Source organism: Arachis hypogaea, chromosome 9 (genome assembly GCF_003086295.3).
Source record: "Arachis hypogaea cultivar Tifrunner chromosome 9, arahy.Tifrunner.gnm2.J5K5, whole genome shotgun sequence".
NCBI classification, from domain to species: Eukaryota; Viridiplantae; Streptophyta; class Magnoliopsida; order Fabales; family Fabaceae; genus Arachis; species Arachis hypogaea.
Window position 1 is genome coordinate 7,846,027 of NC_092044.1, and position 15,500 is coordinate 7,861,526.

Consider the following 15,500-nt stretch of genomic DNA (forward strand, 5'->3'; position numbering starts at 1 on the left):
AATTTCATCACAAATCTTACAATGACAAGAACATATACAACCTCACAAACAAAAGGAGTAGTCATGGGTTTAATTTTGATGCACCGTCACATTTATTCTTTTAGATAATCATTTACGTAATTAATATGAAATGTAATTATTTTTACTGATGTAATATTACGTAATTGAATGCACGTATAAAATTACTTTACACTAACAATGCATCAAAATTAAATTCTTAATTTATAAACCAAAACGAGAGAAGGAAAAAGACAACATTTTTTGAAGCATTGTTAGTAAACAACTAAAGATAACTCTCCAACTAACTTCTACAATAAGAAAAGTAGGTTAAGTCCAAATTACCCTCATTGTAATCTTTTATATTTGGACCCTTTTCCATATTTATTGTAACAGTTGATTGTAGGATTATTTTTAGTTGTTTAAATAACAATTCCGCGTAAAAGTTTTAACTTCGTCGCTAATTTTGTTTTTTCGGTAGATAAGCAAAGTCATAAATAGACATCCAAACATAAGTTATAGTGTTTTTTTATGAATTTTAGTTTTAGAAGCAACAGAATGGTAAGGGAAAAGTGTTGGAAAAACTGAGGTTTAGATAAAAACGGTCTAACACCAGAAGCACCAAAAATAATTTGTAAATAATAGTAAGTACTTAGTGATTATGGGGAAAGAAACAAAGTGCACCTAATAAATATAAATATGTTCAGAGTTAAGATTACTGCGCTGAAAGGTAATTTAGAAAAGGAGCTGTGTCAAGAGCTTATCCCTTTTGGCTGATACACTTATTCTCCATAAGAAATCATGTTACAGCACAGCTTAATGCTTGTTTATTCTCCCATTCTTAAAAGCCAAAACCAAGTGAATCACTCAAAATAAAGATAGGTTATTATGATCATTCCGTAACCTTCAATCCTCTTTGAAGTTATAGCAGAATAATTATGGCGATATGTTGTAGCAGATAATGGAGATTTTACTTCCCTATAACAATGGAGTTGCTATACTCCGTGCTAAGTGGTAACCCATTAAGAAATTGTTGCGTAATTTTGTAACCATTTTTAAATTTGCGTATATCTCCAAATATTTAAATTTTATTTATTTAAATAAAAAACCTAAACACAAAAACTACGACAGTATCCACATCTAAAAAAGAAACCGGAAAAAAAAATTAATCAAAAACTACTTTCCATTTGGTTCAACATTTGCGAGTTATCATCCATAGTTTTATCTACTGCATCAATCTTACTTGAACATTCACCTTTGCCAATGGTACCATCAGATAAGCCAATCATTGATGCATAAACTTCATCTTTAACAAATTCTGATTTCTTCAACAACTCGATCAAATCATCTGCGCATGCCATGTCTCCTTGTTCCTCACAAAGCTTAAAGAACGCGTCCAAGTTTGTAGCATTTGGTCTCCAACTTTTTGAACCTTTAGCCACAAAAGCTTCTTTCAAGCAAGACAGAGATTCAGTTACCCTTTTATCTGCAATATGCAACATAGATAGAAGCTCCCAAGTACTTGGATTTGGAACTCCACCATCTTCTTTCATCCTGTCAAAGAACCTAATAGCTTTATCTGTATTGCCATTCTTAACATACCAACCTATGAGAAGGTTTCCTATTCTAGGATCATAAAATGCTTTTGCTGAAACCCATTGCTCATAGAGATTTTCTGCACCCTCAATATCATCCATTCTAACCAGGGAAGAAATAACGGAATGGTATCCCAAGTTTGGTATACTGGGAAAACTTAATTTATAGTTATTCCACACGCGATAAACTTCATCTTTCTTTCCAATACTTCCATATAAACTTAGGATATAATGATAAGGTATTCTGTCCCGACCTTCGATTTTGCTCTCAGCGTTTCTTATGCACTCTTCTGCTTTTTCAAACAGATTCATCTTAATGTAAGTTGTAGCCATTGTCGTGAATGTAGAACAGTTAGGAACTACGTTAGGATCCTTTGTCATCTGATCAAACACTTGTTCCATCTTTTCTGTTAATCCTTGAGATCCACAAGAAGATAGCCAGATATTATATGAATAGGCATCCAGCTTTATGTTGTTCTTAATCATTTCTGAAACCAACATATCAACCTGATCATAATCCTTGAAGTTCATGTACAGAGTCATCATTACATTGAATGTTAATGATTCAATTGCATGACCTTTACTCTTCATTGTGTCGAATAAAGATTCTGCCTTTTCCTTCAACTGAAACTGCACATATATATTCAAAAGGGCTCCATATGTCCTCTTGTTTTTTGCCTTATCAGGCAGCCTCAGAAAAACTGCTTCTGCACTAGGAGCTCCATGAACTTTGGCAATTAGATCTAACTGAATTGCAATGTCACTCGGAGTTATTCTATATCTCTCTGGTCTTCTGTCCATCCAATCATATACCTGCAAAATTTGGAAATTACTTTCTCAACACTGTTCATGGTAGATGTTAACACATTACAAGGTAATGAAGATTACATAATCGATCACAAACAACAATTCTGGAATCACGGTTAGCACAAGATTACAAAATGGTAATATATGAATTACATAATAAATTATGTGGTTGTATATCTATTCATCCTATATTATTGTGTGTATTATTATAATACTAAATAAAGCACATTTCTAAGACTTTAGAGCTTCAACAGAATCAATCATGCATAGTCTCACAAGTCATAAGTCTACACTCACACTCACTCTTCTGCTTGAGAAACCTTTGATACAGACTGCAACCACATATGGTTCTGTAGGAACTTTGCAATATGCTATAACTTCCTTGCATTGCCAAATGAGAAGAAGAAATGTTCTTTCTTTTCTTTCTCCTATTTTAAGAGTGATCCATAGTTCAAAGATGGTTAATGTATAAGGCCTCCTGGTAAGGCCTGGTTTGAGTTAATCCTATAACCTCAGAAATTTTATTAATCTCACATAAGAATGAACTATACAGATGGATAGCGTTTATAGGTATACATATACGATACTACTAATTCACCAATTACCATTACCTATTACAATAACTACAATATAACATCTTATTCCTGTGCAATTCATCACCAAACTGCACACTTCCAAGTGCTATGTTGTATATCTATCTAAGCTTAGAACACTTAGCTACATTGACAGCATATATTTCAGATATTTCAGTTTCATCATAAAAGCAAATGCCAAAACCCCTTGAAATAAAAGTCCTAAGACAACACAATGCAAATGTATGCAACAAAATCAATGGCAATGCTACATATTTAACTCGACAATCTTGAATATCTCGATTCAGATGCAAATTAAAGCTGGATAGTGGATACACATCTACTGAAAATGCGTGCGTAGACACCAATCTATAGAATCATATTCATGTAAAAACTCAAAAGAATAATCACCAGAGAACTCATTCATGTATATGATTCAACCTCAAGGGTCAGAATTATTCCTACCAAAATATACCATCTATATTATCAGATTCCCAATAAATCAAGCTACTCAATAAAGTTAAACAAAACAAACTATACTATCAATCAATTGTTAAACTTAGCATATTAACACTTCACTTCAAAACCCTTAACTTAAAATATCCAAGTAGAAAGGTATATCAACAGACATTAATTCAACATAAAGCGAAAAAAGAAGACAGGATTTGAACATTGCATTATACCTCAAGTGCCCTCCTATGCTTGTTGAATTTTCTCAAGTCTTTGATGACTCTACAAACATCCAATTTCTTGATCCATTTTCCTTTACTCTCCCACTGATTCAACACAGTAGAAGAATCCACTTCCGGCTTCTCAATCAACGATATCCTCTTGCATATAGCTTTCCACGGTTCAGCGGGTTTTCGCCTGTAACCCACGGTTTGGGCGTTGGAGGCAGTGCACGTGACAGAGAGGGTGCGAGGACACGTGAGTTGCGCGTGAGGGAAGGTGGAAGAAGAAGGGTTGAAGACGGAGGGAAGTGTTGCCGAAGAATAAGAGAGGGAAGAGGAGAGAATGTGAGGAGTGTTAGGGTTTTTGAGAGACACAAATTGTTGAAGGAGCATTTTCGATAATGCACAAACACAAATGGATTCTTTTCTTTTGTTTCAGATTTTGAGGCTTTCAAGATAGCAATACACCACTATGGAAGGGGATGACGCTGCTATAACAAATCCATTAAACCCATGCAATTCTTAAACGGTCAAAATTTGCAAACTTAATTGTTTTTGTTTTTCATTAATAGTTTTTTTTTTTTTTGGTTTCCCACGGTATCCCCCAGCCCGGCAGGCCAAGGACTAATCCGCCACGGTACTGAGCTCCATTTAAGGGTTTGCCGCTGGCCAATGGGTTGCTGCATGCACAAGGCGGGATTCGAACCCCCGACACTTGCTTAAGCGGACTAGTGAGCTAACCACTAGACCAACCCAACTTGGTTTTTCATTAATAGTTAAAAATAATTAAATAATTATTTTGTTAAATATATTGAATAATTATATTAAAATTATATCATATTTGCGAAGTTAAACGTTAAAAAAATTTAATAAATAATAATTTAGTTAAATATATCAAATTTTTTAATTTTAATTATTAATTTTATAATTTTTTTATAATAAGACATACAGTTTTGGAATTTCATTGGAATTCGGTTCTTCTAAAACTGGAATTAAAATTGGATCCAAAACGGTTTGATTTTTGAAGTGAACACTTAACTCGATCTCTAGTTATTCTAAATTACGACAAGACGACTCCTGTAAAAAAAATACACCAAACTTGACGAAAAAATATTATGTGGCACTAATGTGGTGAAGTTGGTGGTATTGGACGCACACTCGAACTAGCTTAAAAGCCTACCGAACTCCATTGGCCGTCTTTGTAAACTTAAGGTCTTGAATATTGTTGGAAACCTCATCGAATATCCTTCCAAAACCATTGACAATTGCAGATCATTGGAGAAACAGATGATGAACGCCAACTTCAACAAACTGATGCAGCTTCCAGAAAGCATTAGTTTGGAACTGAGAAAACTGAAGAAGCTATCAGTGAACTCCAACAAACTCCTCTTCCTTTCACACTCCACCTCACACCTCACCTCTCTCAAGGTCCTCGACGCCCGTCTCAACTGCCTCCACTCCCTCCCCAACAACCTCGAAAACCTCATCAGCCTCGAAACCCTTAACATTAGCCAAAACTTCCACTTCCTCCGCTCTTTCCCTTACTCCATTGGCTTCCTCTTCTCTTTCATCAAACTTGACATCAACTACAATAGGATCACCTCTTTGCCTCCTTCCATTGCCTGCCTCAACAAGCTCTAGAAGCTGTGTCGATGGTAATTCGCTCATGTCACCGCCACCGAAAGTAGTGGAGCAGGGATTGTATGCCATAAAGGGATACCTCTGCCAGAAGATGAACTCTTCGTCATCGTCATTGTCTCATGAGAGCCCATCAACGAAGAAGAAGCCATGGGTTGAGATGCTGGTGAAGTATGGAACGTTCAATGGAGGAGAAACCAGGAGTAGTGGGATTTTTCCGTCAAGTTTGGTCAAGGGACACCATGGAGGGGCTGCGATGGCTCACTTTTGGGACGGACAGGGTCGACGTGGGTGTATTTTTTTGACAGGGGTCGACTTGTCCTAATTTAGAATGGACAGGAATTGGATTGGGTGCTCACTCTTGATTTCTGATGGGATTGAAAGAATGTGATGCGTGAACATTTTAAGTACTTTTCTTGGATATTTCTTAGATGAAATTGATGACTTTTTGCTTGATTATCATGTGCTTTTATATAATATTTTATTAGTACTTTTGGTCCTTTGATTTCTTGTTAAATGTAAAAAAAAAAAGACAACAAAAGAGAAGTGGACACAAACAAAAGAAAACAACCAAAAAAATATCCTATAGGAGGGGTTTCACAAGCCGGACAGGTGGCATGCAACATGCCCATGCAATCTAAAGCAAAGAACCTGGCGTGCAACACGCCAACACAGGGGCGTGACACGCCAGACCATGATTCTAGAAGGCCAACAAGATTGCATGCATGGCGTTTCACATGCCAATTATTTGGCATTTCACACGCCCAACAAATTCACTCCCAAAATGTTCCTTGCTTTGGTGTGTGACACGCCGAGAACACATGATAAAAAAATTCCTATAAATATTAAAAAATGAGTTAATGTTAAAAATATCTTTTGAAAGATAAAGTTAGTATCGATTTGATTTTTCAAAAGTTATATATCTCAAATTAATATGATTAAAGTTAATTTTTTTACATTGGAAAAATGATGATATGTTATATTACATATCATGTCACATAGTATGCAAATATAGGTAGTTTCACGTATCATAAATTAATTTATTAATGCGATACATCATCATTTAACTAATAATAAAATTAATATTTATTTCATAATTTTATATTTAAAAATAAATTTAAAACATAATTTGTTCTTTGTTGGTATTGGGAGAGGAGGGAACTGGGGTGTCAAAAATTTCCAAGAGGCGGGGATCGCTCCGAATGGGGCACAATGGTGGAAAATTTTTTCCGTGGGGATGGGGATGGGGAGCGAAATTCCCCCGAGACAGGCGCGGGGACCCAAGCGGGGATCCCCGCCCCATCCCCGATAATTCTCTGAATTTTTTAACTTACTTAATAACCCTTACTTTATTTCTAATATAGGAGTTTTTTTAGTAACTTCACTCATTGAAAAACCCTAACCCTATTATTCAAGATTTTATTTTATGGATTATGATTTGCTATGTTATATTTCTGGACATATAATATTGGATAAGATATGTTTGTGTGTTTGTAATAATATTTTGTAGTTCGTCTTTTGTTTTTTTTTATTTTTTTTATTATAATTTCCATATGAATGTTAAACATAGGGAGATAGGGAATGGGGCCCCGCGGGAAACGTGGAAAATGCGGGAAACGGGGATGGGGATAATTATTTCCCATGGCGGGGAACGGGGCGGGGACGGGGAGCAGGAAGGCTTCCCCCGCTCCCATCCCGCCCCATTGACATTCCTAGAGGGAAGAGATGGATAACAAGATGGTGATATGACTTACTTGATTTTCTTTAATATAAAATCAAGGAAGAAGGAATAAAATTACACCTGAAAGTTCACACGCTGGATACAAATACACTTCAATCATTTAATGAGTCACGTGTGCACAGTAATTATACACTCTGTCGGACACATTCACCTTTCCGACCATCAGTGTGTGGCGTCGTTAGTTTGAGTGGACATGTGGCTCTCTTTACTCCTTGCTGGCACCTTTAGTTTGAGTGAGCTGTCCATTTAGTGCCAACTCAGAAAAAATATTTTATTTTAATGATTAATTAGGTAAAATTAAGGTTGAAACCCTTCGTTCTCTTTATTGAATTATGAACCTTCAAGGTCTCTTGTTGTTTAATGTAAGATAGTTTGCACGTTGAGAGAATTAGAGAGCCCTAGCACAGAGCTAATGGCATTGCTCTGAAGTCGTGACTCACTTGATCGTTGGAGAAATACTTTGCTAGTTTACTCGAAGAAGGCAACCCACACCACTACAGTGACGATCACACACTGGAGTCAGCGACGATCTAAAGGTAATATCTTTTGAACTTCCCACTGTATCTATTATGATCGAACATGCTATTAGATCTTTGTTTAGTTACTAGTTTGTGATTGTCCGAAAAAAATGAGAGTTTTCTGGATTTAGTAGTGATTATGAGGGTTTTATTTTCTTCATAGATATCAAGTCACATCACGCTTGTGTATCACCATAGGGGGAGGTTGGAGAGAAACTCAAAAGGGGTTACAGTATACAGTGGTGGTCAAGTGTCCTTAATACCGAGAGTCAATGTGGATACGCTGAACCTGTTTTTCATGGAGGGGTTATTCAAGGATTTGGGATATATTCATTGGAAGGATTTTTACTGGGAAAAGCCTGATGCTGGAGGTGGTGTTGCTCTTAAGCTACTTAGGCTTGATAGGGATGTGGTGAACATGTATGAGGATGCAATTAGAAATGATGATAGGGTGGTACATATGTATTGGGAGCATACTGTAGACATTCCAACTGAGGTTGAGGTGGTTGACGTAGATGCAGAAGATGTCCCTACCTCTGAAACAGCACCATCCAATGTAAATGCAAATACTATAATTTCACCTAGTGGGAGGACGAAGAAGAGGGCACAAATGACTCTAAAATCGGCCAGAATTCTGAGGCCAAGAAAACTAACAACAACAGTAGGCCAGAAGTCATCCCAGAGATCATTACCTTCAACTAAGAGAACCAACCCAAGGGAAAGACAACAAAAAATCACACAATCTGAACCACCAAAACAATCTCACCCACAGTCCAAGTCCAAAACAATCTCACCTACAGTCCAAGTCCAAGTCCAACCCAAACAACTTAATCCAACACCTGTGGCCCAAGCCCACCACACACCCCATGTGCCCAAGCCCAATACACACCACCTGTGGCCCAAACCCAAACCACACAAATTGGACCACCAACACATTCTGAAGCTGGAACTCAATCACAATCCAACCTTGTACAAAATGAGGTACTTACCTAGGAATCAAGAGGAAAACAAAAAAACAGAAGAAATTCTTACAAGAGGCCAGCTCCTAGTGGACAGACCTTTGTGCAAGGAGGCATAGGTGAAACTCTAAAAATATTTGTCCCTCGTACAACCTGTGAGTCTTCAGAGAGTGATGATGATGACTCTAACCCAGATTACCATTAATATGAGTCTGAGGAGCTGTACATCCCTTATTCATCAGGCTGTGATAGTGACTATGAGGCAGAGCGCACTGTTTGGCCTCAAGGGAACCCGAATGCTGCTTTTGGCTCCGTACATTTTGAGCTGGGGATGGAATTCGAAACTATGGACCAATTCAAAAGAGCAGTTAGGAAGTTCAATATACAAATTGAAAGGAGTATCATGTTTAGCCGATTGGAACCTATAAGGTGTAAGGCAATTTGTTGTGAAGCCAACTGTCCTTGGACTATCTACTGTTGAAGGTCTAATGAACCAAAGAGTTTTCAAGTAAAGACGTTTGTCAATCAATATGTTTGTACAAGAAGCCACACCAACAAATCAGCTGATAGAAAGTGGGTTATTGAACAGCTGGAGGAGAAGTTGAGGGACCAAAGGGACTTTAAACTGCTGAAGCTGAGGCATGGATATCCTCCACTGTTCCCTCATTACAAGACACTTATTAACAGACCAAGAAAAAAGAGAAGAAAGGAGAAAAATGAGACAAGACCAAATTCCAACCCATATAAGCTTAAAAGAAGATATGGAACAATAATTTGCAATTACTGTGGTGAGGTATGAATATCATGTTTTATGTATTGTTTCTAAAACTCACTCATAATATTATATTTACACCAACAATGTTTATATGTTGTAGAGTGACCACAACAGTAGGAGTTGTCAAAAAAAACAGGCTAATATGGCTGATGAGGTAGCAGCTATAGAAGCAGAGGAAGCTGCTGCTGCAATTGAAAAACCCTGCACAGCCACCACCACTCCAAGAAAACCCTCCAACTAATGCACCCGAACAACAGAACCCTAATGATATTGCTACAACTCCAAGACCCAAATCTAACCCTATGGTCTCAACTGAAACCATGAATGTTGCAAGCCCAGCAATGAGGGAGGGGTTTCAATAGTTTATGCCAACTCTAAGTCTGAGACAACAACCAAATCCTGGCCAAGACCATCAAAACTGGTCCCAAGAGGAGTTTCCGGGAGAACCAATGGCCCAGCTGCACCAACTGACCAAGGTGGCCCAAGTGAAGGTGGGGCCATGCAAAGGTCTACAACAGAGACATAGGACCCATGATGAAGACTGCTGTGCATGTTTTGTTTTTTGGTTATTAGACTATTTGAACAATTTTGTGGACAAGGCTGTTTTATTTATCATCATAAACTTTTTTACTTTTTTGTAATCTAGTAGTATGTGATATGTTATATACATTGTGACTTTACCTCTTAATTAGGTATCTCTGCCTTGTTTGAAAATTCAGTGATTATAGTCACTACTCTGACTATTTTGTTATTACAATGAAACAGAGACTTCTAGTTGAAAAGAAGTTATTGGATATTATTATCTGTCTTTATAATTGCTAGTTATGAGTCACAGTCAGTACTCATAAATTTGACAATTCTTTGTTTTGTCCCTAATTTACACAGGCTTACATTTCTTTCTGTTGTTAATGGTTGATGTTACACCACTTAGAATATATAATTCACAATAATACAGAGCTTTTATTTCTTCCATTTATTCAATGCAACTTTGAAAATGATTACACATGATCCTCACTTCTGAGCATATATCACCAAAATCCATAATGTCCAAAAACGTAACCCCAAACAAATGCATATAACCATATTCTTAATACACTTTATTTCACTCCTAATCATATTAACTGTCTTCTGTAACTGTTGCACATCTTCTTCCAATTTGGTGGCACACTCTGTAAACTCATTCATCTTCTGGTATGATTGTTTCAATGGCCTTTCTTCAGATACAACATCTGTCCCCATGTTTCTTATTTTTCCTTCAACTTTGTCCAGCCAAACAAAATACTCACACCGATGTTCAGCACTCTAAAAATTTGAGACAACAATCGAAGGAGGGGTGAAGAAGGAAACAAATGGATGAAAACCTAACACCAGTAATAGGGGTGGCAAATGGGCCTAAACTCGCCGGGTCAGTCCGCGTAATCTGCCAAAAAAGGCGGGTTGGGCTGGAAAACTGGGACCGCCAAATAGCAAAAGTCTGCCTAACCCGCACCGCTTAAACCACGGATTTTGGCGGGCTTTGGCGGGGTGGGGCGGGTTTCTCCGTCGGGCTTTGTATTTTTTTGGCAAGGGGTATTTTAATTATGTTTTGGATGAAAACTTGGTTTATAATTATGTTTATTAGATATTTATAATTACAAAGACTTAAATGTTTGTGAATATAAAAATAATAATTTGTTTATACTTTTAGAAATTATAATATTTAAAAGTAAAAAATAGAAGAGATTTTTTTATGCCTTTATATATATTATTTAAGAGTAATACCCCAAATAGGTCCCCAAGAAATTCACGTTTAGACAGATTTGTCCCTAACGAAATTTAACTAAAATTTTGTCCCTGACCTTCTTAGCTACACACCAAATACGTCCCCACACCTGGTTCAACCGGTCAAGTCTAAGGTTAACGTCCTACGTGGAGGTAACCTGGCTAACGTGTCGGGTTAAGAGTGACGCGTCACGTGGAGGACACTTTGGTCCCTGTGCTTACAGGACAAAACGACGTCGTTTTGGAGCATAGGGGAACGACGTCGTTTTTTAAGGGACAAATAGGTCCCCGCGATGGAGGGCATTGCAACCAAACGTTGCCGTTTTATTTGGGGGCCAAATTCAAATTAGGTTGTGTAGTTGATGATGGTTATTGGAATTGATGATGGCTAGTGGAGGGACGACGTCAACTGGAAGTCGGAGACGATGTGGAAGAAGCATGACTAGCGAGTTGAGCGCTAACAGTGGGGCGACTGGAATCGGTAGGGGTCGACTAAGAAAAGGAGAACATCCCAAGTGCTTCTGCAGAACATTAGCTGTAATATGCAGGTCCCGCACGGCAGAAAATCCGAATAGGTTGTTCTTTGGTTGTCCCTATTTCAAGGTATTGGAGAGTGTTTTTGTTGTGTCATGTGTGATAATTGCCATGGGTCTTTAAAATTGTTTGTCCTGTTGTTGTCGTGATTGCAGGAGAAGCAAAGTTATTGTGAATTTTTTGCATGGTTGGATGAGATTTTTGGGTATGCGATGGAGGATGTAGTGGAAGGGCATAGATTGGCTTCTGTGGACAGTGGTGCGGGTGATGAAGGTGTTGTAAGGTTGAATGATTGCTTGGAAGACAGAGTGAAGCAATTGGAGGATTTGTTGTGGAAGAAAGATGGGGATAACCAATTTGTGAAGAAGCATAATGTGTTCGACTTTCTTAGGGGTGTAATATGTGGTGCATTGATAGGTGTGGTTGTATTTTGTATATTTGTGGTGGCTGTTTAGGCAAACTGGATTCTATGTTAATAATCAAGTTATTGTATTGAAATGTGTATTCATGGTTAGATGGACATTAGATTGACATGCATTATATTGATTAACTCAATTGTGGTCAAATAAGATAAAAGAAATACATTGATTTTGTAGTCTTGCAGCCATATATTAAAATGGGTAAAGTAACTGATATTCAAAACATTGTAAGTACATAAGTAATTTGATTCAGTAGCAACATAACTCAAATGAAGCAAAACAAAGGTCTGTTTCCTTCAACATACACCAAAACAAAGGTCTATTTCCTTCAACATACACCAAAAGCAAACCAAACCAAACAAAAAGTCAATTGTATTAAACACAGAGAACATCAAAACAAAACAAACCAAGTAAAATAGATTCTACTTCCTCAAACATAACAAAATATGGTGTTTATAATAAGTTGCACACTGATTCTTAAAGGGTCATTTCTTCTTAGATTGGTTCAATCCCGGTGTTGGGATGAATTTAAACATTCCAAATGCTGCTGGACTAGTGGTAGCTGCAGTCGTATCTGCACCGACACTCCCCTGTACCTGGGGCCTCCTAATTGTTTGCTTTGGACGTCTGAATGGTTGTTGAACCTAGAATTTTAAATATTGTTATGAATTTTTTTCTTACAACTTTCAACATACACATTAATCTAATTACAAGTAGCATACCTTGGGTTGACTTGAGACATTAGTTGTGGCTCGTGAGGAAGGATTTTCAGTTTGAGTGTCATGAGAGGTAGGATTAGGAATTTGCATGCTACCCTCTACAGATCCTTCATTCTGTATGACCAATTATAAGGCAGTTAGGTACCCAAGAAATTACTTATAAGACAATTAAGTCCCTAAAGAGTAACAATTATGGTACAAAAAGGTCCCCGCGTACAGGGGCAATATTCAACTCCACAATATAATGCAAACTAAGACTCTGCAAGTGATGGACATATGCAATAGATGTTACCTGAGATAACGGGGCTGATTGAGAAACAGCCATCTCATGCTGTGGCTGGACATGCTTCTTCTTTCCTTTGGCCTTTGAAGATGATCCTTGCTGGGGTGCCCCTTTGCATGTTTTGGCATTGTGACCAATATCTCCACACTTGGAGCATGTAACTCTGAAGGTCTTCCTGGTCTTTGTCCCATCAGGGCCGTCTTCCACTGCATCAGGTCTCCTTCGCTTCACAGGACACCCAATTGGTCTCTTAATTTTGGGGGGTATGGAACTAACTACTCCAGATTTATCCCAATATTCCTCACTGTTGACAGGGCTTATGGAGTGAGCATAGGTAGCCCTGAATGCATCTATCTTCAGCCATTGATGGACATATCCCTCTGGTCTATCTCCTCTTCTACCAATTGCAGTCATTGCATGCACACAAGGGATCCCTAGTGTCTCATGTAAATTGGAGTTGTGATTAATATATGATGAATATATCAGAATGTTAAACCCAACAGCATGTTAAGCACACCATAGAAAATAACATTGAAGATTCCTACCCAGAAAAGTCCAATGGAGCAATAAATAAGAAATTAATACAAGTAAAATGTAACCATTACCTGTTAGTTGCCACATGTTACAAGAACATGTACTATTTCCTAGATCCACTCCCACTTTCTTCATGTGATACTGCACCTCAAAAACTTGTCTGGCATCATCACCAGTCCATTGAGCAGTCCAGTATTTACATTCTTTCATAATGTCATCAATCCTCTTTTGTTGCACTGGTGCCAATATGCCTGTGTAGGTGCTCAAAACTCTCTTATGTTGGGCCATCCTCCTCATGATGTAGCATCTCAATTCTTCAAGCATTGTCAAAATGGGTTTTCCTCTGTAGTGTACTATCTTGGCATTCCACACTTCTGTCATGTTATTGGTGATGTTATCTAGCTTCGGCCAGTGACTAAAATGTGATTTTGTCCAGCATCCAGGGTCAAATTTTGCAAGGTAAGCCCATGCATCCTTATTTACCTTTTTTAGTCTATTCATGTGCTCTCTGAACTCTGCCTTTGTACTGCTTTTAGCACAAGCCCATACGACATTCTTCAACTGCTTGCTCTTGTACTTATTGGTGAAATTCTTCCATATATGTCTAACACAGTTCCTGTGATGGGCATTCGGCATAACCTCCTTCATCGCCGGCATCAAACCCTATACAAAATTCATGTGTGGTATAACTAAATTAATCATTGTTGCAAAATTAGGAGTAAATTTTATATAACAGTAAAAAAAGTATTCAAAGGTAGCATTTATCTTTTGTTGATCACTGATGAAGTTCCAACCTTCAACTACAGCAGGACCTAAGTCATTTTGCAACAAGTCTAAAAACCATTTCCAACTTTCTTTAGTCTCACTAGCAACCACTGCATATGCAATCACGTAAAAGTGATTGTTGGCATCTTGTGCTACCGCCGAAAGCAGTTGTCCTCCGTAATAACCCTTCATGAAGCACCCGTCTAATCCTATCAACGGTCGACAACCAGCCCTAAATCCCTTTTTACAGGCATCCAAGCACACATATAACTTGGTTCAACAATGTCAGGCCCAATTGCCCTTGGCCCACCATCACCCTTCTTCCTCACTTCAGGCCTATTTCCACCACTTGCAGCACATTCATCTTTCTTATACTCTGCTTTTTTACCTTGGGTCTTAGTCTTGGAACCTCTAGTAACATTGACATTTGGCTTTGAGGCTTTCATTGTAGTTTTTTTCTTTCCCTTATCACATTTTCTCCCTTTAGTTCCACTATTTTTTTTTTGAACACTCCTCATCTTCACTTGATTCAGAAAAACCATAACCTGTGGGTGGGGGCTTATATGGCTCATCTTCTGTAGATTCATACCCATCATCATCACTAGAACTACTCTCAATGTCCGCATCATTATCCAACCCAGCATCTTCAACAACTACCTCCGCAACACCCTCATTAGAATCAGATAATATCTCCTCCACCCCTTCCAGTACTGGATGGTCAAAATATATATAAAATTCATCTGTATCCTCATTCTGTATCTTATTCTTCTGTAACGCTCTGATTTCTTTATCTCCATGAATCGGGTGTAGACCAGACTCCAGAGTTTCAGATGTGGGATCATACCAGTACATAGCTTTATAATCATGGTATCCCAAGTCCAGAAAAAGTTTCTTCAAGTCAAAGAAACAAATGAGGTCAACATCCATTGGGGAAAACCTTTCCACCTTCCCATTAATGTACACCAAGACACCTTTGTTATCTTGAACAAAGCTTCCACCATGATGAAACACTGGGACCACATCTTCTGACATCTAAATGCCAACAAATAAACAAGTACAACTCATTTCCTATTATATCCAATATCGCTAATCACTACAAATATTCACAATAATGCATGCAACCAAAATTGGAAATTCAAAAACAACCAAGTAAAAAAAATGTTTCACTGACCTTGATGAGTTGGGTGTTGAACCAACTGCCTTCACAACCAC

General features: G+C 37.9%; 2 protein-coding genes across 2 annotated transcripts; both read right to left on the reverse strand.

The window, feature by feature from the left end:
* Window positions 1–1,065: 1,065 nt before the first annotated feature.
* Window positions 1,066–4,183, reverse strand: LOC112710210 (pentatricopeptide repeat-containing protein At1g02150). Its single transcript, XM_025762361.2, has 2 exons — window positions 3,655–4,183; window positions 1,066–2,405 (listed from the first exon to the last, which is right to left on the reverse strand). Exons 1-2 carry the CDS (start codon window positions 4,033–4,035, stop codon window positions 1,167–1,169), a joined length of 1,620 nt encoding a protein of 539 aa, XP_025618146.1. The 5' UTR covers window positions 4,036–4,183; the 3' UTR covers window positions 1,066–1,166.
* Window positions 4,184–12,472: 8,289 nt separating this feature from the next.
* Window positions 12,473–14,480, reverse strand: LOC112710212 (uncharacterized). Its single transcript, XM_025762363.3, has 5 exons — window positions 14,328–14,480; window positions 13,595–14,186; window positions 12,999–13,423; window positions 12,710–12,820; window positions 12,473–12,631 (listed from the first exon to the last, which is right to left on the reverse strand). The coding sequence occupies exons 1-5, from the start codon at window positions 14,478–14,480 to the stop codon at window positions 12,473–12,475; spliced, it is 1,440 nt and encodes a 479-aa protein (XP_025618148.2).
* Between the last annotated feature and the right edge of the window lie 1,020 nt (window positions 14,481–15,500).

Coding starts and splice junctions, on each gene's coding strand:
- LOC112710210 (XM_025762361.2), bottom strand. CDS start 4,035: ATGCTCCTTCAACAATTTGTGTCTCTCAAAAACCCTAACACTCCTCAC. Junction 2,406..3,654: donor AGCATAGGAGGGCACTTGAG/GTATAATGCAAT, acceptor CAAATTTTGCAG/GTATATGATTGGATGGACAG.
- LOC112710212 (XM_025762363.3), bottom strand. CDS start 14,480: ATGAAGGGTTATTACGGAGGACAACTGCTTTCGGCGGTAGCACAAGAT. Junction 14,187..14,327: donor AAAATGACTTAGGTCCTGCT/GTAGTTGAAGGT, acceptor AATTTTGTATAG/GGTTTGATGCCGGCGATGAA. Junction 12,821..12,998: donor AATCAGCCCCGTTATCTCAG/GTAACATCTATT, acceptor TTGGTCATACAG/AATGAAGGATCTGTAGAGGG.